The sequence below is a fragment of the Mytilus trossulus genome, chromosome 1, assembly GCF_036588685.1.
Source record: "Mytilus trossulus isolate FHL-02 chromosome 1, PNRI_Mtr1.1.1.hap1, whole genome shotgun sequence".
NCBI lineage: Eukaryota > Metazoa > Mollusca > Bivalvia > Mytilida > Mytilidae > Mytilus > Mytilus trossulus.
The window spans coordinates 27,462,113-27,486,183 of NC_086373.1; the positions used below are offsets into that span (position 1 = coordinate 27,462,113).

The window sequence follows — 24,071 nt, forward strand, 5'->3', positions numbered from 1 at the left end:
CTATTAAAATTAATTTCATCTAGCAAATATAAAGTAGCTGGGAAGAATAAATCAGACAGTTTAACTATTCTCAAAGTCTGCTTTCTGAGGATTGAACAACGGAAACGAAACAGTGATAATAATCGAAAGTCGTACTCGAAAAAGGCTGTGAAATATTTCCGTTTCAAGTCGTTATAAAACAATGAACATCATTTAATCTTGTTTTAATGATATTAAGTTTAAAAAAATTTAAAAAATGTCACACTTATTTAAAGAAATAAAAGATTTAATCGATGTCCCGTTTCATCTGTTAATAATGCATGACTGTGATTTCATAATGCACGGGTGTAATTTCGTAATGCATGACTGAGATTTCGTAATGACTGGCTGTAGCAATTTCTCCGTTTATAATGACTAGATGTCGAAATTGTCCTTTTATAAAGCATGGACATTTCTATACATATTGTAGTAAGTTGGTTAATAAAGCAGTTTAAAACTTCAGAATATCGTAATACTGTAATTAATTAAAGGAGAAAGTAATGCAGATAATTGGTGTGCTAAAAAGTATTACTATAAGTTTATTCGATCTCGCCAATACCTTGACAGAGTTAAAAAAAAAAAGATTGAATGATCCTGAAAATGAACAATTGGCTGTCATTGATGAAACTAACTTAAATATGTATCCTGTTGCATTGTTTTACCATCTATCTCAAATAGCAGCATAAAATTCTCGCGATGATATGAGGCTCCGAATGACTGAACAATTGTTATCATTGAAACACAGTTCTTAGAAGAGTTCGCAAAAATGCTATTTATTTATTTCTGCTGATGTTGCTTGTTCTTTGAAAAAAACTCATATTAAAAAAACCAGCTATACTAATGCTATGTGTATAATAAGCCAATCAGTTGCTCGATTTAGATTACTTTTGTCTGTTTGTGAAAAATTTGCTGCTGAAAATAATACAGCTTTGCATGAGGGAGATACATTCCTTAAGTTATAATAATTTCTTACATTTTGTAATAGCAAATTTTACAAAAAATCCGTATTTTAATGCCAACACCAAAGTACTGGCTACTGGGCTGGTGATACCCTCGGGGACTAACAGTCCATCTGCAGAGGCATCGACCGAGTGGTAGTAATAACATTAACGGTACCAATTTGTCTGCTCTAGATAGTCATAACGCATTTACATGACACTGACCTTTAATTTCTGAATTTCCAGTAAACATGTACAAACCTCCTAGTGAAATTATAGCACTTTCAAATACTCTATCAATATGCAATTTCTTTGATCAGATAATAAAATATTAAACATGTTGAATAACTTTTGATAGATACTTTAGGGAGTGAGTGTATTTTCAAAATTCAAATTAAAACAAAATGCTTTTGATGTTTCAGTTTAATTAACAAGGAGAAAAACAATGGGTGTTCATAGGACACATTTTCCCATTCGCACTTTTATATTGCCATGAGCATGCGCAGTATTCCTTTAGCATTGTAATAAGACAGAACACGTTTCCATTTGATGTGTCTACAACTTCAAAGTGAACAACAAAGGAAAAAAATATCAACTTGATATTGGACAGACGGATGAAATATCATATATAAACACAGAACAGAAAACATTATGCGACAGGAAGTTCGTAAGCGGGGAGTACAAAATACGCTACTACATATGTTTTAATGACCATATTTTATTTCATTTAACAAATGCGACCGTTACAACACATTCGAAAACGTCGATCATAAGAAACTGTGCCACAACAGGAACCCTTTGATGTTATCATTCCTCCGCAACAGCTTCGGAAACGATAATCGTAGGACTTTGTTCCACAGCATGAACCTTTTGAAGTTATCACATCTCCGCAGCAGCTGTGGAAACGGTAATTGTAGGACCTCGTTCCACAACATGAACCTTTTGAAGTTATCATTCCTCCGCAACAGCTTCGGAAACGATAATCGTAGGACCTTGTTCCACAACATGAACCTTTGGAAGTTATCTTTCCTCCGCAACAACTTCGGAAACGATAATCGTAGGACCTTGTTCCACAACATGAACCTTTTGAAGTTATATTTCCTCCGCAACAGCTTCGGAAACGATAATCGTAGGACCTTGTTCCACAACATGAACCTTTTGACGTTATATTTCCTCCGCAACAGCTTCGGAAACGATAATCGTAGGACCTTGTTCCACAACATGAACCTTTTGACGTTATCACTCCTCCGCAACAGCTACGGAAGTTTGGATCGTACCGTTGGTAACCACATACGCCTAGAATTAAAAACACAGTTAACATTTAGAAAAGGAATGAACTATTTTTATTCAATTTTGGAGAGAAAACTAACGCAAGAATAATTTATTTTTATTCTGCTATACGTATTGTCGGAATTTTGGAAGTCAAACATAAATAAAGATCTTTTTATGGAACAAATTGCTCAACAGAAAGATGTGTCTTCATATAATTTAATGTTATCGTTTACTCTTTGAACATATAAACCTTGATTTTCATTTTTGAGAAACAGTGTGTAATCAAATAGTCAGATCAATGGTGTAGAGGAGATATAATTTCCTGTTTTCAAATCTCAAATTAAATATCAGTGGTCCCTAACATATACAACTTTAGCACTGGATTTAGGTGTTTACATTATTTTTTTCCTAAATGATCAAGCTTATGTTTAAGCAATCAACCGAATATGTACAAAATTCGAAAAAAATGTAATATCCTTTATAATGCGTGCCAATTTTGGAAGATGAATTTTAACAGCAAAGATTAAGATTTAACTGGATACAAGCATGAATATATTAACCTTATTTGAAAACATTACTCTTTTTTTTCTCTAAACTAATTACTCTCACAATATAACTGTATGTCCGAATTTAAATGTGATAAACCAACTAGCGGTGTGTGAGAATGACCATCATGAATATGTGTCATCGTTGTTATCCAGTATTGAAAATATAGTAATACCCATTTCTTAAAAACAAATACAAGTTTAGAATTGAGATATTTTACAATAACTGTAGGATAATTAAACCAGACCGGCGTGATTTATAGTTTACATCTGTTATATTAGCTACATACATAATTTTAATTTTTATACATGTATGTATATCATATCAAAGTATTTACTGTTCGAACTGTGTAACCATCCGTCCACGAAATGTATATTCAAAGTAAACACGACCAGGACAACGGAAAATCCAATTTTCATGTTGAATGCCTGTGAAAAGAAATATACGGAAGCCCATAGGGGACCTACAAAAAAATTAAATTATTTCGTTATCTCAATATATATATCGTTATTTCGATATAATTAAATCGTTATTTCGATATAATTAAATCGTTATCTCGATATATTTATATCGTTATCTCGATAATTATTTATTTCGTTATCTCGATATAATTATATCGTTATCTCGATATTTAAATCGTTATATCGATATATTTATTTCGTTATCTCGATATAATTTCATCGTTATCTCGATATATTTATTTCGTTATATCGATAAAATTACATATAATTGCAATTTTTGTCTCGCCTGCGACGAAAGTTGCAGTATGCGAGACATAGGTATTACTATCAGGTGGCGTAAACTATTTGTTTAAAGCTTTATATTTCAGAAGCCAGAAGACCTGTATGCTTCATATCTTGTATGCATATACCTTATGTTACGAAGTTTCCGTCTGTCATATGTCCTTTGTCCCTGACCTCATTTTCATGGTTCAGCGACTGCTTGAAAAAAAAAGACTTTTTTGTCATATGAATTTCTCACTTATTATGAGTAATAGGATAACCATATTTGGTATATGTGTACATTGCAACGTCTTCAAGTCTGTCAGACAAGTTTCACCTGACCTCGACCTCATTTCATGGATCAGTGATCAAGGTTAAAGTTACGTGATTAGGTCCGTTTCTCAAATACTATAAGCAGTAGGTCAACCATATGTGGTGTATGGAATGACTAAAACGGGTACATGTCAGTCTGGCAGGTTTTATCTGACCTTGACCTCATTTTCATGGTTCATTGGTTAATGTATTCTTTTTTTTCTTTTTTTTATAGTCTGTTTTTTAAGTACTATAAGCAACAGTTCAACTACTAATGTATATAAGGTGTATGTTATGACTGTAATGGGAACATTTTCTAAGGCAGAAAAATCTTCATATCATCAACAACCTTCCTTCTTGTGTTTTATGATATGCTTAATTAGCCCACATGTGCCGATGGGCTGCACCACCTTTTTATTTTTCTTATTTAATTCTTATAATACTTAATTTAACTTTAACTATAATACATTGTAACACTATTATTAGTGCAATTAAATGAAATAATGAAAGAATGTTTTCAAATTAAAAATTTAACATGACGACGAATAGTGATCCCTATGTGTCGCTTCTGCGTGCGCAGGCGACATCAAATGAGGGTCTACCCAAAAAGCGCATGTGAATCAGTCTGCGACATTTCTAAACGATGGCAGGGTTCACCTGACCTCCACCTCATTTCATGGATCAGTGATCAAGGTTAAAGTAACATGATTAGGTCCGTTTCTCAGATACTATAAGCAGTAGGTCAGCTATATGTGGTGTATGGAATGATTGTAAGGGGTACACGTCAGTCTGGCAGGTTTCATCTGACCTTGACCTCATTTTCACGGTTCATTGATCAATGTTAAGTTTTTGTGTTTTGGTCTGTTTTTCTTATACTATAAGCCATAGTTCAACTATATTTGGTGTATGGGATGATTGTAAGGTGTACATGTCTGTCTGGCAGGGTTCATCTGACCTTGACTTCATTTTCATGGTTCATTGGTCAATGTTAAGGTTTCATGGTTTGGTATTTTTCTTGTATACTATAATCAATAGGTCAACTATGTTTGGTGTATGGAATGATTGAAAGGTGAACATGTCTGTCTGTCTTGTTTTATATGACCTTGATCTCATTTTCATGGAGCAATGATAATTTTAAGTTTATATATGTGATACTTGTAGTGCTTTAGGACTATCAACATTACACCAATCATGGTTAGTAAAGCAGGCGAGACATTTCAGCGTGTGCACTCTTGTTTAACGAATCCACTACAAAGTAGCAACAGGACCTATATAGTGAACACCTATACCAAGTTTGGTTTGATTCTGATTAGTGATTCTCAAAAAGGGAGATGCAAATGTGGTTTTCCATAGGGTTTCAATGCAAATTTTGACCTCCGCTAGTGGCCAGACAGTTGGAATTTCGGATCGGCTCAAAAAGTAACAACACTTGTTAAGGACTTTGGTAAGAACATATTAACTTATAATTAGATTCAATCAAATCAGTTCAGTAGTTATAGAAAACTCTTGAAAATCGACCAAACAGAATGCTCAAAGTCCCCTGGTGGACGTACGTACGGACGGGCGGACGGACAAGGGTAACACTATATGCCAGAATACCCATAGTGGTTCCAAAGAAGATTTTTAAACTAAACGGTTTATGGACGGAAGACGGATGCATGATGATGGCATTGGCTGAAGCTCATGTGATTCTTCAGATTAGGTGCAACAAAACACAAACCAACATATAATTATAAAAAAGAAGATGTGGTATGATTGCCAATGAGACAACTCGCCACAAGAGACCAAATGACTCAGAAATTAGCAGCTATAAGTCACCGTACGGCCTTCAACAATGAACAAAGCCCATACCGCATAGTCAGCTATAAAAGGCCCCGAAATCACAAATGTAAAACAATTCAAACTAGAAAACTAACGGCCTACTTAATGTACAAAAAAATGAACGAAAAACAAATATGTAACACAGCAACAAACGACAACCACTGAATTACAGGCCCCTGACTTGGGACAGGCACATACATACAGAATGTGGCGGGGTTAAACATGTTAGCGGGATCCCAACCCTCCCCTTTTTTTCTAGCAGTCGCTGAACCATGAAAATGAGGTCAGGGACAAAGGACATATGAGAGACGGAAACCTCGTAACATAAGGTATATGCATACAAGATATGAAGCATACAGGTCTTCTGGCTTCTGAAATATAAAGCTTTAAACAAATAGTTTACGCCACCTGATAGTAATACCTATGTCTAGCATACTGCAACTTTCGTCGCAGGCGATACCTATGTCTCGCATACTGCAACTTTCGTCGCAGGCGAGACAAAAATTGCAATTATATGTAATTTTATCGAGATAACGAAATAAGTATAGCGATATAACAATTTAAATATCGAGATAACGAGATAACGAAAAAAATATATCGAGATAACGATGAAAGATAACGAAATAAATATATCGAGATAACGAAATAAATATATCGAGATAACGAAATAAATATATCGATATAACGATTTAAATATCGAGATAACGATATAATTATATCGAGATAACGAAATAAATGATTATCGAGATAACGATATAAAAATATCGAGATAACGATTTAATTATATCGAAATAACGATTTAATTATATCGAAATAACGATATATATATTGAGATAACGAAATAATTTTATTTTTTTGTAGGTCCCCTATGGGCTTCCGTAGAAATAAGTATGTACATGTTAAATTTTGAAAAATATATATATTTTTTTAATTTTCCTAAACGACCAAACAATTCATAAATATAACAGATGAATAAGTTTTCTTAAATAAGCGCATCATCCGTTTTAAAAATGTGTCGCAGAAATTCCTCTTAATTTTTTTTTTTAGTTCACCCCGTAAAGAAAAAAACTGTTGTACTTGCTTCAAAATTGCATATCTTGGTTGTATTCATTCATAAAACTTGTGTAAAATTCAATACACTCCATGATCACACCAACATTACTAGCAACACCAATTAGATCGAAACATTTATATTATTTCGAGAAAAACACAAGTTGAATGATATTGACAGCACCCTAACAGTTATATTTTTGCGATATATATGCCACTAAAAATGTCAAAGTTTATGTGTTATTTTTTAATTGTGTCTTTCTTTTATCTAAATCAAGAACATATATTGACCCGTTTTGAAATAAACGTGACGTATGTGTCCCTCTCGGTGCAGCTAGTCGAGAAGGGTCTGATCCTTGCTGAATTTGTTGGACTTGACGTTGCCAATTATTTTTCTGTAGTGTATTGTAGACCTGTCCGTTTATCCGTTGTTATTTTGGTCATACTATTGTCAAGTTTTTCGATAAAATTATCATCCTATTAGAATCATCAGCATTTTTGCTCTTACATCTTTCAAAATTAAATTGATAAAACACATTTATTTTTATTTTACTTTTTTTTAAAATTTTAAACATTAAAATAAAAAAAATATTGATATTAAACTTACTTTTCTAATGTCTGCCTGTTTAACTTCGCAGTAACAATGACAACAGCTTGATAAAGCTATCAGTTTACATAAAAACAAACGATAAAGTGTCAACATATGTTCCATTTTATATCAATTCTTAAAAAACTTTGTATCTTTCACAGAAAAAATAAAAAGGTCACTTTAGCGCAAGTCATGATGAAAAAGTTATTAAAGCGAAAATATTCCTTTTCATGAAAAGGTTTTAATCATCTTTGCTGTTCTTCAAATTTTCTTCTACGTCGTCGCTGAATAGTTCATTTTTTTAGTGCTGATTTTGCAACATTTTTGCGCATACAAACGCTAAACATGTCAAATATTCATTTCTGGTAAACAGGTCACATGCAAAGAAGGTAGCCATCAAATCTGGTATATTTTATTATAAAAGAAGCCCAATGAAACCTGAAAAAAAAACCAAGCCATTTTAGAAAAGGTGGGGGGGCATCTTGAAAAAATGATTTTTTTTTATGGCCAGCAGTTTTTTCTTAAAAAGTATATAATAGTGATGCTTCGTGCTAATTTTCATGCTTGTATAATTATTTGCACAATTCTCTCGATTTTGCTTGTTAATATCTTCCACTATTTGTTTCTTCTCTATTAAAGTACTTTTCATACTGATTTTTAAACGTTTTGATTTGTTTGATTTCGACAATTCGTTGTTATTTTTCATATCATGCCTCTTAGTTGCATTGTCTTTTTGCGAGCTATGACTTCATTCGGACAACCTATTGCTTCTTCGTTGTCATGCCCTTTGGACCATTTTTCTGAAGAAAAAAATCAATAATATTAACATTAAGTTCTTTAAAAACTGATGAGAGCAAGGCAAAGTCCACTTGGTATGTCAAAAAGGTAACCAGTAAAATAAACTGTCTTACTTTTTACCGGAATGTCCCTTCTGACTTGAATTAAACGTCAGGGAAATCAAATACATTTGTCAATCACAGCGCTAATTGATATAGAGATTTATTTGATAGTCCGGTAATATATTTGACCAAAAACTTTTAAGAATTGCATGGTCAGAAAAAAAACCCGCCGAGAATGTTCTCATCGATGCTCAAAGCCTTCAATGATCTGTATAAAGGTCACTTTTGAATATATACAAAAAATGTTTATTTCACAAATATCATAACAGATACACGTGCAACACACACGAAAAACCAATGACCAATATCAACTGAAACGTTGAAATCTCGTTCTTAAATTATTTCCAAAACATATGATAGAAGTGGAAAATATCAATGAACTTTAAAAATATTATAATCAAACATAACTCTGTGAAAAAATTGTGTATTTACCATGAACGTTTTTTGAATAATCCAGTTTTCAAATTTTACGACCATACAAGTCAGTATTTTTAGTCAAAATTTTGAGAAAATGGGTGAGGGATGCAAAAAATGATTTTACAACAATAATATACATCCCATCTCATTTTGGTCTTTTCTAATTTCTTAGATATGTATTTTTTCAATCATTTATAACAAAAAAGTTGAATTAATATGCATTTTGTTCTTTAAAATGAGACAAATCATAAAAATACAAAATTGGCAGTATGGTAAATTTTACACAAAAAAGCATCAAAATATGATAAAACTTTCTTATATTAACACCTACCTATAGTTTTTGTAAGTTAAATTTATTCAGATTGGTCCACTTCATCTTTATGGAAAGTATGAAAAAAAGTTTAATTGTGGAACTGTGATTTTTTTCACGATAATAGCCCAAAAATAGGTAAAAATCGATGAAAAGTGAGAAAATCATCAAAATTGGGCATTTTCAAAGGGCCGTAGCAAAAAAAAGAAGCACACCACCATATTATTTTTTCTTCACTAATTGTTTTTTTACAGTCTTATAAACCTAAAAATCAGGTTAAGAAAAAAAGTTTAATTCTAGAAATGTTTGGCTCCTCAGAGGTGTACATCCTTAAGAACACGTATTAGTTATAAAATATTGAATTTCAGAATAATAAACTTACAAGCTGATTTCCGTCAGCGACAAATTAAATTAAAAAAAGTTGTTCCTTGAATACCTTTCTATGGAATTTTGATGAAGGTGGAAACGTTCATATACAAGAAAATACTAATAACATGAAAGACTCCCCTTCATTGTACTTTTACTAGCATTGTCATAACAATTATCATGATTATTCGTACTATATTGATTATATAACAAAACTTCTTGCAATGGCACCAATCAAATAGAATTAGGGTACAAGTAAAAAAAAAAAATAATATTAAAAACATGTAAAATTTGTTTGATCATATTTGTTTCATAAGAAAGTAACCCACGCAAGTGCGGACAAACTGTGTTAAAATAAAAAAAAAATACAATTTGTGTGTCCATTTTAATTTTAATTCTTTTAATAGATAACTTTTCTCTTCCCTCAATATGTTTATTGAAGTTTCAATGCAGACAACCCATGCAACCTGATTTAAGTATACATATTTTTGTCTGGTTTTACAATTTTAATTATTCTTGGTGTCCTCAGTGAATTATTGTTTTTTAACCATATTTCGATGACTGACCTAATATCTGTAATGTATCTGTCCTTTTTGGTCATATAACTTTTCAACTGTTCTTGTACATCCTTAAGTGGCTTTCAAATATTCGGCTTTGAATTTTATGTGTTAAGGATAGAGGTAAACCAAGAAAATATAGTTTTAATGTTTAAAATTTACAGAGTACGGTTTTCTTTTTTGCAGTTACACTGTCAGTTATTTCATGATAACATTTCATTGAATGGATATTATGCTTTAAAGAATCAGAAGATAAATAACATTTGTAATGTTACAGAATTCCATAATATTGTACTGTTTGGGGAATTCAAGAGTGAATACAAAATGAATTTGTTAATAAAGGTGAAGAAAGTTATGCCAGTAGGATGTGTCTCCACATACAAGAACTACGTATATTAACTGTTGTTCTCTTCTTTTTTGAGTGAAGACAAACCTGAAAATTCTTTCCATTGGTCTAATAGATTGTATAGAAACAACTGAATTAGTTTAACAAGAACTAAAGTCGTCTCCCTGAAGCTCAATTAAAAAAAATAATGACAAACACACAGTCAATATTGTATATTTATCTATTTAGATCAGAGCAGATATTGATTACAAATCATCAAAATATGATAACAAAACTGAAAATAATTTTTAAACCTAGTGTTTATTTAATACATATTAACGAGATAATTCCTATCCCATCTAAAACAAACAAACATTCGGTTTATTATAACTTTGTAAACTTTGGAAATAAAGAGAAAATGTAGAAGAGAATGTAATATAATGAAGCAAAATTGTTGCAGATATACAATTATTCGGATAAAAAAACTAAACATGTAAGGGATATTCAACCAAGTAGTTGGGAAGTACGAACACTGAAAGTGATGCTAGTTGGCTGCATAGGTAATCAAACCCAGCTTTAAATGATACATTAAAATAAAGTTATAATAGATATAGGAAGATGTGGTGTGAGTGCCAATGAGACAACTCTCCATTCAAATAACAATTTAAAAAGTAAACCATTATAGGTTAAAGTACGGCCTTCAACACGGAACCTTGGCTCACATCGAACAACAAGCTATAAAAGGGCCCCAAAATTAATAGTGTAAAACCATTCAAACGGGAAAACCAACGGTCTAATCTATGTAAACAAAACGAGAAACGAAAATCACGTAAATTTTACATAAATAAACGACAACTACTGTACATCAGATTCCTGACTTAGGACAGGTGCAAACATTTGCAGCTGGATTAAACGTTTTAATGGATTGTTTTTTTAAAACATCTATTACATAACGCCTTTAAATGGTAGTGATAACCGTAACTCAGTAAAGATGAATACATGAGTGTTTGATTTTTTTTTTATTAAAAGCTTGATTACCTAAATTAAAGATATAAAACTGAGTATCAAAAGATTTCACGATTGAGAATTTCACATGGTTTAAAATATTAATTTACTGCACATACCATTTGACACGAATGACAGACGACAGGAAGAATGTCCTCCAGTCCAGCTTTCGAAGCTGCAAGTGACAATCGTATTTCCAATCATGACATAAATAAAATTATGTGAGCAGACGTAATGAAGCTGGTCATCCTGATTATATGAACGTTTTGTTCCAACATTCTATCCATTAGCAATATTTTCAGGCTCATGAACGCACCAAGGTAACATTTTTCATCCTAGTCAAGTTTGGTACAAGCGTTTGGTTTTAAATAAAATATGAATTACAATTGTTTTATCCTGAAGAAAGGGATTAAAGATACTAGAGAGACAGTCAAATTCATAAATCGAAAATAAACTGACCACGCCATGGCTAAAAAAGGAAACAAAGACACATAATAGAACATAAAAAACAAATACATAGCAACACGAACCCCACCAAAAACTAGGGATGATCTCAGGTGCTCTAGAAGGGTAAGCAGAACCTGCTCAACATATACGTTAGAACATTATTTTTAAAATTCTGATAAGTGAAATATTCTATGATTGATTAATAAAGATCTGACTAAAAGCACCAATATTTAATTATTTTTTTACAGTCAATAATTTTTTTGTAACAAACAATTTGTGTAACTTTATTTTCTCATTTATCACGTTTTGTATTTTCATTTACTAAAATAGTTATTATTCCAATAAAGGTTTCTGGTGGTACATTATAGGCATTCAAATATTCCATTCCGGTCCATTCTTTGGGATTTGCTACATCAACACACAAGCAATTTTCCATGTAGATCATGACATCGTCTTTGGTTGAACGCTTTTTCATATGCAAAAAAAGAAGAAGAATTGTATTAAAATATTGTATTCCCTAGTGGGATATTCAATGAACAAAAATCAAACAAAATTCACTTTTTCAATGTGCATGTCCAGAAATTCAATAAAAAAGTAACAATACCGGTGACGATACTGATCAAAATGTATTTATAAATAAAAATTGAACAAGAAATTATTTGTCGAACTGTGTTATATGTAAGTTTATTATTAATTTTGAAGGCTAAATTATTGTCCAATATCTTCCGATAATTAGATGATATTGAAAGTTGAGTTCCGATTGAATTCCAAACGTTATACTTTCAAAAAAGTGGCAAATATTTCCATTGTAAAATCTTCATGAACTTATGTCATTCTGTATGATTTTCTCATAAAAGTCCATTGATTCTTAAAGATAAAATTTCCATGTCTCCCTATTTAGTACCTAATATCTTAAAAAATCATAATTTTGTCATAAATTTCTGACACTAGAAAATGTACAATATAACTTACATCATGTGAATGTGGTGTTTTCAAAATTCTATGTATAATCAGGAAAATACCACCAAAACTAGTGACTGCTCCTATTGCTAAAACTATACCCCAAAATGTAATTCCTGTGTAAAAAGATAAAGATATGATGCTCAAATGTCTGATGCTGCAAACTATTATAAATACTTTTAAAAAGTAAAATCACAAAAATACTGAACTCAGAGGAAAATCAATTTGGAAAGTCCATAATCACATGGCAAAATCAAAAAACAAAACGCATCAAAAACGAATGGACAAGAACTGTCATATTCCTGACTTGGTACAGGCATTTTCAAATGTAGAAAATGGTGGATTAAACCTGGTTCTATAGCGCTAACCCTCTCACTTTAATAACAGTCTCATCAAATTCCGTTACATTTACATGATGCGTTAAATAAACAGTCACAATCAATAAAATAGTCAAAATATGGGAACATCAGTCATCATCGTATAACAATTTAACAGGACACAACAACATCTACTATCTACGAATACATGGATTGATTTGAGTGTCTGACGTCAGAAAAATTATATACGTCACATAAATTTGTCGTTCAATGTGAATACAATAGTTATCAAAAGTACCTGGATTAAAAACAATTTTAAATTTTACATAGGCAATGAGCGCAGACAGGGTTAAAAAATCAAAAGTATGTAAGAATAAATTACAGAAATCAAACTAGTCCAAAAGTTATACATAGAATTTATGAGAATCCAAAACTTTAATTAGTTCTATTTATTCTAAACAAAGTAAACAAATATCATTGTAAAAGATTATAAATATATATCAAGGAGAAGGACAACCAGTACCATATGACCAAAAAGAAAAAACAAAAAGACAAAAACAATATTCATTTGTGTATAACAAACTAAAAAATACACCAAATATTTAAGAATGAGTTATAATTATACATGAGAATCTTAACAGTTAGTACTGAAGCAGAGAATGCTACATCTTAATATTGAGATTAGCAATTCAAAGAAGTTTCCAAACCATACAGCTAAATACGTATAATATACCAACCTTCAATTGATGGGTATTTTTCCGGTCCGTATTTTAATTTTGCTAAATAAAGTTAAAAAACATAAATAAATCCATGTGAATTATTTATATATGCGATGATTTTAAACAGGCTATGATAATTAAAAAAACAAGCAGAGAAGAGTCAATTTGCAAATAAAAGTTGTCATGATAAAAGACCGAATGTATAGATTAGGGCATTGCACTCATTCAAATTAGGGAACGATAATTTAACTTTAAAGGGGGAGGGGGTTGTTATGGCGTTTTGATTCAAAAAGATGCACCTCTTAAAATCAAATAGTTGCTCCCTTAATACACAGTTGCCGACGACTTCGAAATTTAAATTGCAACATCAAATATGTGCAATAGTTTTCTAATATTGTATATACATTGTTTTGTTCAGTGGACTTTGTTTGGGATATATCATTTTGGTGTTTTCGCTTACAATACTATTGTTTTTATATTGAGCTTTCTTGGTTACTGTTTCAGTTACAAAAACGGAAGTTGTCGATTAAAATAAATGACGACAAATCAGTATCAATCTAGAGTGTAAAACCTTTACCCTAAGAGAGGCTTTATTGTTATGGTTTAAAATCTTACTTGAGGTGGTACTTTTATGGTTCAAAATTTCACTACTTTCACCTGCTGTTGTGCGCAAGTCATTCACCTTCAAATTCGACCTTCTTGGGATTGCTGAAAAATATTAAAAGACATCGGAGGTTTTGTTAGAAAACTTCTATTTTTAAATTCAAAAACATGGAAGTGATTGGTTTATTTTCTTAGGTTATTTATTCCTACAGTGTTATCTATGAAACTTAGATACAAAAGGATTTTCTGTAAAATTTAAATGATGGTATTACGAAACGCTGCCACTGAGGGGTTTCTACCCACATGTTTAGATCGACGTACTTTGCTAGTACAAGTAATGGCACTGTTGTTCAATTTACGAGCCTTAACTGCTTTTCAAACTTTGGAGTAGAGGCATAAAGGGCTAGTTTTGGCCCAAGAAAATAAAATGTTTGATAGCCATTTAAAATTGGCACATAATGTTTAGAAATGCACAGGGTCAAGAAATATAAATGAAAAACATGAAGATTTTTATCTGATGACTTCACAAAACCTATGAAAAATACAGAGTTATTGCAGTTTTTTATCTTTATTTCCGTTGTGAAAACATCCACCGTACCCTAGAAACAACAAAATAATTTAAAAGAAGATTGGGCACATACTCGCACCAAATATGAAAATGTTTTTGGGTGCGCACGTACTTTTTTAATCTAAAATATACTTTGTTGCCATGACAACTTGCTCGATGTCAAATTTCTTTTGTTTTTGCTAGTACCTTAAATATACCTTAGTCAAGCTTTTAGTTATTTAAGAATATGTATGATAACTTTTAAATTTGCAGTAATTTTGGGCCAAATAAGGGCCTTATTGCCCCATCTCCTTTGATTTTGTATTCTACATGTTTAGGCGCTTCAGTATCAAATCGGTTTTTCAATCGCCAGAGCTTTAGTAATCCAGTTGAAAGCATTGTAATACTGGTCCAACATGTAAAAGCATTGGAGTATAATTAAATATAGGAATGTACAAAAATAAATGATGTGTTTTTTTAAGACTTTGTTCTCCAAATGCACCTATTACAAATAAAAAATGGAAATGTAAGAGACAATGAGATGAAAATAAAAAGTAAACAGGAAGAAGATTTGTCATAACCACGAACAAAGAAAAAAGACGACTGTAAAATTCATACATGTAGTAATGATTAGATTTTTAAATTTACATGATGTTAGTACACGTTCATCACTGTAACTCTCACTTCTGCCACCTGATGTTGTGATAACTTCATCATCATATACAACAGGACCTCCTATAATTGCTGAAAGAAATCCATTAAAATGAGTTTTTAGATACACGAACATAAAGTTTAACGCTAGTGTGAACGGGGTCTTCATCGTTTTAAAAGGTCCATGTCCATGAACTTCGTGTGTATTGTAAATTTGGGATATCTTTGATATTTCAAATTATAAGGACAAAACGTGGATGGACTTTACTCAGTCCTTGGTTTTTCTATGTTGTCTTTTGTACACTATTGTTTTGATCTTTGTTTGGTTTTTGCCATGCTAATGTCATTTTTTTTTCGACTAATGAGTTTGAATATCTTTTGGTTAACCTTCTTTCCTTTACGGGTAGACTTTATATACATAAATTAAGTGGTACAAGAAAAGCAAAATGAGTATGTTAAATTTGATGTATGCCTTTTTGTGATTCTTCGTTACATTTGTTGTTTTTATAGTGATGCAAGTATGTTTGTTTTGTTCATACTTTTAACGACAAAATTATTTTTATGTCTACCTGTACGAATTTCAAACGCGCATTTTTACACCAGCAATGAAAACCTTCTTTCCTTGACGGGTAGACTTTATATACATAAATTAAGTGGTACAAGAAAAGCAAAATGAGTATGTTAATTTTGATGTATGCCTTTTTGTGATTCTTCGTTACATTTGTTGTTTTTATAGTGATATTAAGATGATAACACAATAATGACTGCTGTACCCCTATTTTTGACATTTTTACTCTTTGAGTATGTTTGTTTTGTTCATACATCGTTGACAATGTAATGGAATTTGATGCGACTGTCATACAAGTGAGAGGTTTAGCTAGCTATAAAACCAGGTTCAATCCACCATTTTCTACATTAGAAAATGCCTGCACCAAGTCAGGAATATGACAGTTGTTATCCATTCGTTTGATGTGTTTGGACTTTTGATTTTGCCTTTTGATTTTGGATTTTCCTTTTGAATTTTCCTCGGAGTTCGGTATTTTTGTGTTTTTACTTTTTGGTATCTTTAGTCTAAATAAAGATATAATAATAGTATTGATTTCACATTAGCTTGGACGTGGCAATGTTATAACATTTTGTCATAGAAATTGTAAATTGTAGAAATTTTAGTCCGAATATTAAGATCATGCATATTTGCGCAGATTTAAGTTATTACAGTACCTATTAGTAAAGACAGTCTCTTTTCTTGCTGGAATATAGCGGTTGTAATGTTTTCAGTAGTATAATAGACATTTTTATTCTGAAACTGGTTGACATTGTTATACAAATAAAATGCGTTAACTATGTATCTATCATCAGAGTATATCTTAATTGGTTATCTTCTGTGTTTGTTTAAGAACCTTTAATACAGAAATCATATCTATGTTCAGTTAATTGAATTTTAAATAAAATATAAATATCTTACGTGTTGTGCTGCCGAGCATATAATGGTCCCAATAAGGCGTCAAATAATATTTAGTAGCATCGTTTTGAAAATTTGCTTCAAGGAATCGACAGGTAGAATTGCCTAGACTGTACTCAAAACCTAAACATGCGTATCCATTCCTCATTAAGCTGAAGCATTTATCCATACACTCATCTACGCTGTAAGGTTTCCCACTGTATTCAATTAACGGTAAACCAAACATACTATATACCCATCTCATGTAATAGGCTTCACCTGTTTAATATAATTATTTCTTTATATTACATGTAAACCTATTTTCAAACCCATTGTGTAATAGATAAAATTTAATGATCATATTTGTAATTCTATAATATGTAAACATGTATGTCGAAAAAGTGTTCAAGTATTTGACATCTTTTACTTTTACACAATTGAGAACTTTACTTTTAAAGACAAAAAATATTATGTCAAGTTTCTAGTTTTCGGTATTATATTTAATATGTGTAGCAACATCTTGTGGAGCCGATATATAAAGTAGTTTTTGCACAACTGTTGATATATATGATATTCCTTGGCGTGCGCTTTTAAATTAACATGGTCTATGTAGAGAGTGGCTGCTTACAAGCATGATTTTCATTGATTGATCACAAGGGTTTAAATGGTCAATTTTCCTAAGTCAGGTTGGAATATGATGTTAAGTACTTGTCTTCTGTCATAACTTTTCTCGTTTCTCGTTTTTATATAGATTACACCGATGGTTTTAAACTAGTAATGTTGGGGCCCCATATAGCTTCCTGTTCGGTGTGAGCCATGACTCCGTGTTGAAGGCCGTATTTTGATCTATAATAGTTTACGTTTACACATTGTGACTTGGATGAAGAGTTGTTGCATTGGCACTTATACCACATCTTCTTATACCCACAGACATCTCTATTTACAGTTTCCAACAATAAAACTATTCTCGTTTTCTTTCTGAAACGACATTGATCTAGACAATATGTGAATGAATGCAACAAAAACTGTCATAAAAATATATAATTGTGGTGTGTACAACCTGTGTTTCTTGATTACTCTTCAACAGGTACACTCAAATGAAAAATTCTGTCGAGTCAAAAATATAAAAAGTTGGAAGACAAATAGAGGTTTATCAATCTAACAATAAAAATTAATCATCCAAGCTTCTTGATGACACTAACCTGTAACTGCAATCATTACAGGAGAAACTTTATTGCTTTTTCTCATGCAAATAAAACTATATTTTGAGTTACAGGAACCAGTGAAGAATTCTATTTCAGGTAATTGAAAAAGATCATATTTTATAACGGCGTATACACACGCACTATAATTGCTTTGTACATGATCGTTCGGGAATGTTGACGTTTCAATGTCTGCTTGAATAGGATGTTGTGTCCAGAAGCTTGGAACCCTGAAATATGTTTCTCATGCAGATCGAAAATTATGATTTGGTAATATAGCTTTTATTAACATTGTCTTTTCAATGAAGAAATATTATGGCATTGATAAAGTTGTTTTGTGATATGTTTGTGTTATAGAAGTAGTAATTTTCTTTTAAGGTGAATACCTAGTTAGATCAGAAACAAAAATGTAAACTAAATACAAAATGTGTTTACAGGAATGAGCATAGTATATACAGGAAGCGCTTTTAGTTGTAATTTGGAAAACTTGTAGGAATTTTGGTCTTCAAGGCTCTTCAACTTCGTACTTTGTTTGGCCTTTTTATTTTTTTTTTTATTCGAGCGTCACTGATGAGTCTTTTGATGACGAACCGCGCGTATGGCGAATATACTAATTTTAGTCCTGGTATCTATGATGAGTTTATTTAATACGTCGGCCAATATGTAGATTTGATGTTAAAAGCAATGTCTAGCTAAAAAAGCTTTGAATGGTCAGCCCGGATTTAAAGTAGTGTCTTCCTCATGACAGTCTTGGTTGACCTTAAATGGAAAAAAAATGTTTTGGAAGGAGAGTTGTCTTATTGGCACTCATACCACATCTTCCTGTATTTATTAAACATTAAAACTCAATATTAGATAAAAGACATTGCTATTTTCAATGTATTTATCAAAGTTGTACAAAAGTCGAACATTGAAGAATGTTGTTGTTGTTTATAGTTAACACGTGTGTAGTTATTTATAGTAAGGTCGGTTTGAATGGGGTTTAAAGTTTCATGCACGAGTGAATTCAGGTAGTTTAAAGTCATTCGAGCCATTGCAGTTAAAGTGACCAGTAGCACTTTTCCAAATAAATAATATAACAATTTTATATTATTTATTTTCAGATTTGTTGACCTTTAGTATGCGGTAACCAGTACCAGCTGAGAAAGTTCGGTGTATATTACACAAAAACATTGATTTCATTATACATATACGAATAATAAAATGTGCACTTGTCTCTGCAAGTGGCGTCTCCCATGTGAGAGTTTGTGGTTATTTGATAAATATTTTATATTCGTTTGAGTTTACGAATTAGAATTTAAGTATTTTTAGTGTTTGGTACAGTTTGACTATCACTGGGGACAACCTCTCAACATACGTAGAACCCTATTGGGAATAACCAGGGAACTTCTTTTGTCTAAAAATAGTGCCAAACATCAAAACATACTCTCCACACTGATCTGTATCCACACTTGTATTCACTGAACATATATTGTATCGACTCTAGTTATTCATTACAAACTTTAATAACAACTTTTTTATTTATTATTATTGATCCACGTCGTGACGATATTCTATTTATTTAGTATGGTGATATGTATATACCCCAGTTATATTTCCAAATTGACTTTGTATTTTAAAAAAAACACCATCTAAGTATGTTTGTCCAAATGTTTGACGTGTTTTTTCTAGATTGAACGAATTTAATCAGTTTTGGTTGATAACAATCTTATGATAACAGCATTTTGTCATAAGTTATAGAGAGTTCAGCATCTGAAACAACACTGTTTTACACCTATAAGCCTTATGGTGCAAAATTGTCTACAATGAGTGAACATGCTTATATAGGTGTCTTTTTTCTATTTTTGGTTTGTGTTAAGTAGTTTATTTATGCTTTTTTTATGATGGGAAATATCAATGTTTCATAGGGTAAAAAATAAATGGGTGTTAAGTGAAAATGCAGAAACACAAAATTCTCGGGATTTTTTCTTGATATTGTTTTGTTTTAGTATCTATGTCCTATGATGAGTTTATTTACAACCACTGGGTCGATGCCACTGCTGGTGGAGATTTATTTCCCCGAGGATATCACAAGCCCAGTAAAAACGCAGCACATGAATTATCATTGATATTTTTATATTTATAAATTAACTGTTTACAAAATTTAGAATTTAGTAAATACTAAGGCTTTTCTACCTCAGACATAGATTACCTTATCTGCATTTGGCAAAACTTTTAGGAATGTTGGTCCTCAATGCTCTTCAACTTCGTACTTTATTTGGCCTTTTTATTTTTTTTGGATTCGAGCGTCACTGATGAGTCTTTTGTAGACGAAACGCGCGTCTGACGTCAATACAAAATTCAGTCCTGGTATCTATGATCTATTTGGGGAAAAAGGAAATATATGATATTTCTATAAATCAAGTGCATACATACATAAATGTAAGACAAAAATGTGTATCAAATATTTAGACAAATACATTCGTCTTCTTTAAACAGATGATTTGTGAATAGTTCATATAACAGATTTTTTTAAAGCAAGTTTGCTTGCGATTATGTAAAATCGCAGAAATCATCAACCTTTAACACGGGTAGTAAGGTCGTCCTATCGAGGAGCGTTTAGTACAGTGATTTTGTCATAGTTTGGATAAGTTTGACATGACGGTGTTCAGTCTTTTTGATGACAATCAATGCAAATATGTAAACATTGGGATATTTTGTAAACGGAACTTCTAATAATTAATTCAAGCTGGTAAGTAGTTTTGTATAAAGTAAATATGCTAGTACATCACAAGTGGTATCATATAGTTAATGATTTAACACAGAACAAAGCTTGCGTATGTAAAAATTTCAAACTTGCTAATTGGCTTATCGTGCATAAAACAAGTTATTTTTGTACAGTCTGTTGCATCACATATGCATATATCTTCGTGATATAACACTGCGGTCAATTATTCTGAAAAATACCAACTTTTGCAATCAATTCAAAATTACTGAAATATCTGTGTCATGGTTTGGTTCATTCGTGTCATGATTAAGTTCATGTTCGACATGGTTCAGTTATGTAATTCTTGCCGTGTATAATGAAGAGTTACTACCAAAATTAACAAAAATCGTTCCATTTAAAACACAAAACGACAAAAGAACGGACATACAATGTAGTAATATGTTATAAGTAGATGCAATATGATAGCCAATGATATAACTATCCACCTGAGATCAAATGACGTAAATGTTAGTTGCTATTTGTCATCAAGAAGCCTTCAACATTCAACAATGAGCAAAACCATATTTCTTAGCAAGATATAAAAGGCTGCGACAAAATTCAATGTTTAGGAATTCCAATTAGAAAACCATCAGCCTTATTTCTATCCAAAATAAATAGCAAAATATGATAAACAGTTACATACGATATTCGCGGTAATACAGACACTTAACTTGAGACAGTATAAACAAAATATTGCGGAGTAAAACATGTTTGCGGTCTCCCCAACCTTTTCTTCGCCTAAACCATGCAACACATGTAAAACTCACCAGATTGGGTTTAAACAAGAAAATCAAGTAACATAAACATTAAAACAACACAAATAAAGTACTGATATTTAGTGGGACGTTGTTTCAAACTAATAGCAATTGATAAAAAGTCATGATTCTTAGATAGCTTCTTTTAAACTACAGGATGGAATTCTGCTGCCAATATTGTGAGCATCTTTTGATTATGTCTAGCAATAAATAACGATATATATGTAGTTTCATTGAATAGCATTATATGAAACAATATTGAGAGGATCCTATTTTTTAATATATGTTTCTTAATTTTTTAATCTTTTATTGCCGCAGTCATATTCTAAACTTAAACTTGAATCCTAACAATACTACGTTTATTTATTTCAGCAGCCATGCAATGTTTGACCAACCCCGAAGATCTACTGCTAAACGTAAAAGGGCAAGCGTGAACCCATATGATGGATTTGCTCATGGTGCTCAAGGAATTCGTCAGAACCATAAAAGAGCATGTTATGATATCTAAATATGTCATTATCTTGAAAATGAGACAATATATCATTTAAACTTTATGAATACTAGAAATGAATCAGTATCACCAACAGCTTCAAATGACCCGTCTAAAGAAGCAATAGATGCAATTGCCTCTGAAAAATTGTACGAGTCCAATTCAATGCATTTGTGTAAAATTTGAAGCCTTATCATGTAAATAAATAACAAACAAAAAAACAATTATGAATTTGACTGCGTTGTTTATTTAGTTACACAAATTGAAAAGAAGTTATAAACTACGAAATCATGAAAATATAAGTTTTCAACACAGACAAAAACCAGGCATTCATAAGTGCCAACTATTGTGAAAGGAAGGGTTTTACACATTTAATTTCAAAAACATATTTACTAAATTCCGAAGTTGCGACTCACCAAAAATGTTCAGAACCTAGTGACGCGACAAGTTGTCCTTTGTCATACCTTACTGTTTTACGCTATATTGAGAATAGTTTGATGGTTTCAGATCTCTGGTTGTCTCTGTCTAATTTATTTACCCATTTTATTGAAACAGGCAGATACAGAGATTGGCCTATTTAATTTATCCTATTGTTGAAGAATTTATGTTTGAGTTGTTGGTTTGCTGTCTCATTTATGTATTTCCTGCGTCATCTTACATTTGATATTACCTAGTAAATTGAAAATCAAATAAGCAAAAATGATAAACGGCAAATATAGATAGCATACACATATCATTGAATGTTCTAAAAAGTTCAAATGAAGTGTACTTTGGATATAAATCACCAAATTACCATCTGTTTCATCTTCATTCATCTTATAATGTGTTCTGTCCTATTACAAACGATGATTTCTTGTCTAGCCAGGTCAAAATTAACAGTTTAAATGTACATGTAGCAGACAATATAACACGTGTTTCTTTGATTTTCAATCCTTTTTTTTCAATCACATGTAATAATATACCACCTCATACTTAAAACTAGATAGCAGGAGTTTTTTCAGATAGTAAAGAAACTATATTACATAAAAAGTAAGGTATTTGAAATAATTTAATGATACTGTACACGATATAAAAAAGAAGATGTGGTATGATTGCCAATGAGACAACTAACCACAAAAGACCAAAATGACACAAACATTAACAACTATAGGTCACCGTACGGCCTTCAACAATGAGCAAAGCCCATACCGCATAGTCAGCTATAAAATGCCTCAATAAGACAATGTAAAACAATTCAAATGAGAAAACTTACGGCCTTATTAATGTAAAAAATTGAATGATGCATTTATACAATAAAAATTGAAAACGATGCATTTATACAATATTACAAAGATTATTATTGATTCGTAAAAATAATACACTGTAAATAAAAGTGTTAAGAATCTGAACACTTTTTGAACGCCCTTTTGTAACACTTCTGGAACGCGTAACGGTGTTCTCAATATTAACATTGGTGTTCCAGTTTTTAACATTATGTGTGCATCTTTCGAACGCTATGTGTTTTATTTTTGAACGGATAGTGTGTACTCCTTGAACACCTAGTGTTTGAATCTGGAACGCGTAACAGTGTTCTAGATATTAACTTTCGTGTTCCAGTTTTTAACATCATGTGTGCATCTTTCGAACGCTATGTGTTATTCTTGAACGGATAGCGTGTACTTCTTGAACGCCTAGTGTTTGAATCTGGAACATGTCCTTGTGAGCAAAATTGTATGCCGTTACGCGTTCTAAGCCTTGTAACACTTCTGGAACGCTCGGACTGTGTTCCAGAAATATGTGTTAATATCTAGAACACATAGTGTATATTACTGGAACACAATTTTACATGTTCCAGAAAAAGTGTTATATTCTCTGAAACATTATTGTGGTCTTGTAAAACAAATATTTTAATTGATTAAAAACGTCTTTAATTGATTAAAAAAGGCAACATTTAAAAAAAAAAGTACAATAAAATGTGAAATATTGAAGCAACTTTAAAATGACAAGTTAGACAAGTTAGAAATATAACATTTGTAATTTGCAAAATGTGTCCAAATATTTACTCAT

General features: G+C 31.5%; 2 protein-coding genes across 2 annotated transcripts; both read right to left on the bottom strand.

The window, feature by feature from the left end:
• Nucleotides 1-1,658: 1,658 nt before the first annotated feature.
• LOC134707304 (galaxin-like) lies at nt 1,659-7,337 on the bottom strand. Its single transcript, XM_063566955.1, has 3 exons — nt 7,287-7,337; nt 3,112-3,202; nt 1,659-2,252 (listed from the first exon to the last, which is right to left on the bottom strand). The coding sequence occupies exons 2-3, from the start codon at nt 3,191-3,193 to the stop codon at nt 1,684-1,686; spliced, it is 651 nt and encodes a 216-aa protein (XP_063423025.1). The 5' UTR covers nt 3,194-3,202; nt 7,287-7,337; the 3' UTR covers nt 1,659-1,683.
• A 633-nt stretch (nt 7,338-7,970) lies between these two features.
• LOC134709499 (uncharacterized) lies at nt 7,971-18,050 on the bottom strand. The gene is made up of 9 exons (XM_063569690.1): nt 18,035-18,050; nt 16,857-17,111; nt 15,389-15,484; nt 14,206-14,298; nt 13,609-13,650; nt 12,567-12,670; nt 11,267-11,322; nt 10,251-10,327; nt 7,971-8,068 (listed from the first exon to the last, which is right to left on the bottom strand). The coding sequence occupies exons 1-9, from the start codon at nt 18,048-18,050 to the stop codon at nt 7,971-7,973; spliced, it is 837 nt and encodes a 278-aa protein (XP_063425760.1).
• Nucleotides 18,051-24,071: the final 6,021 nt, after the last annotated feature.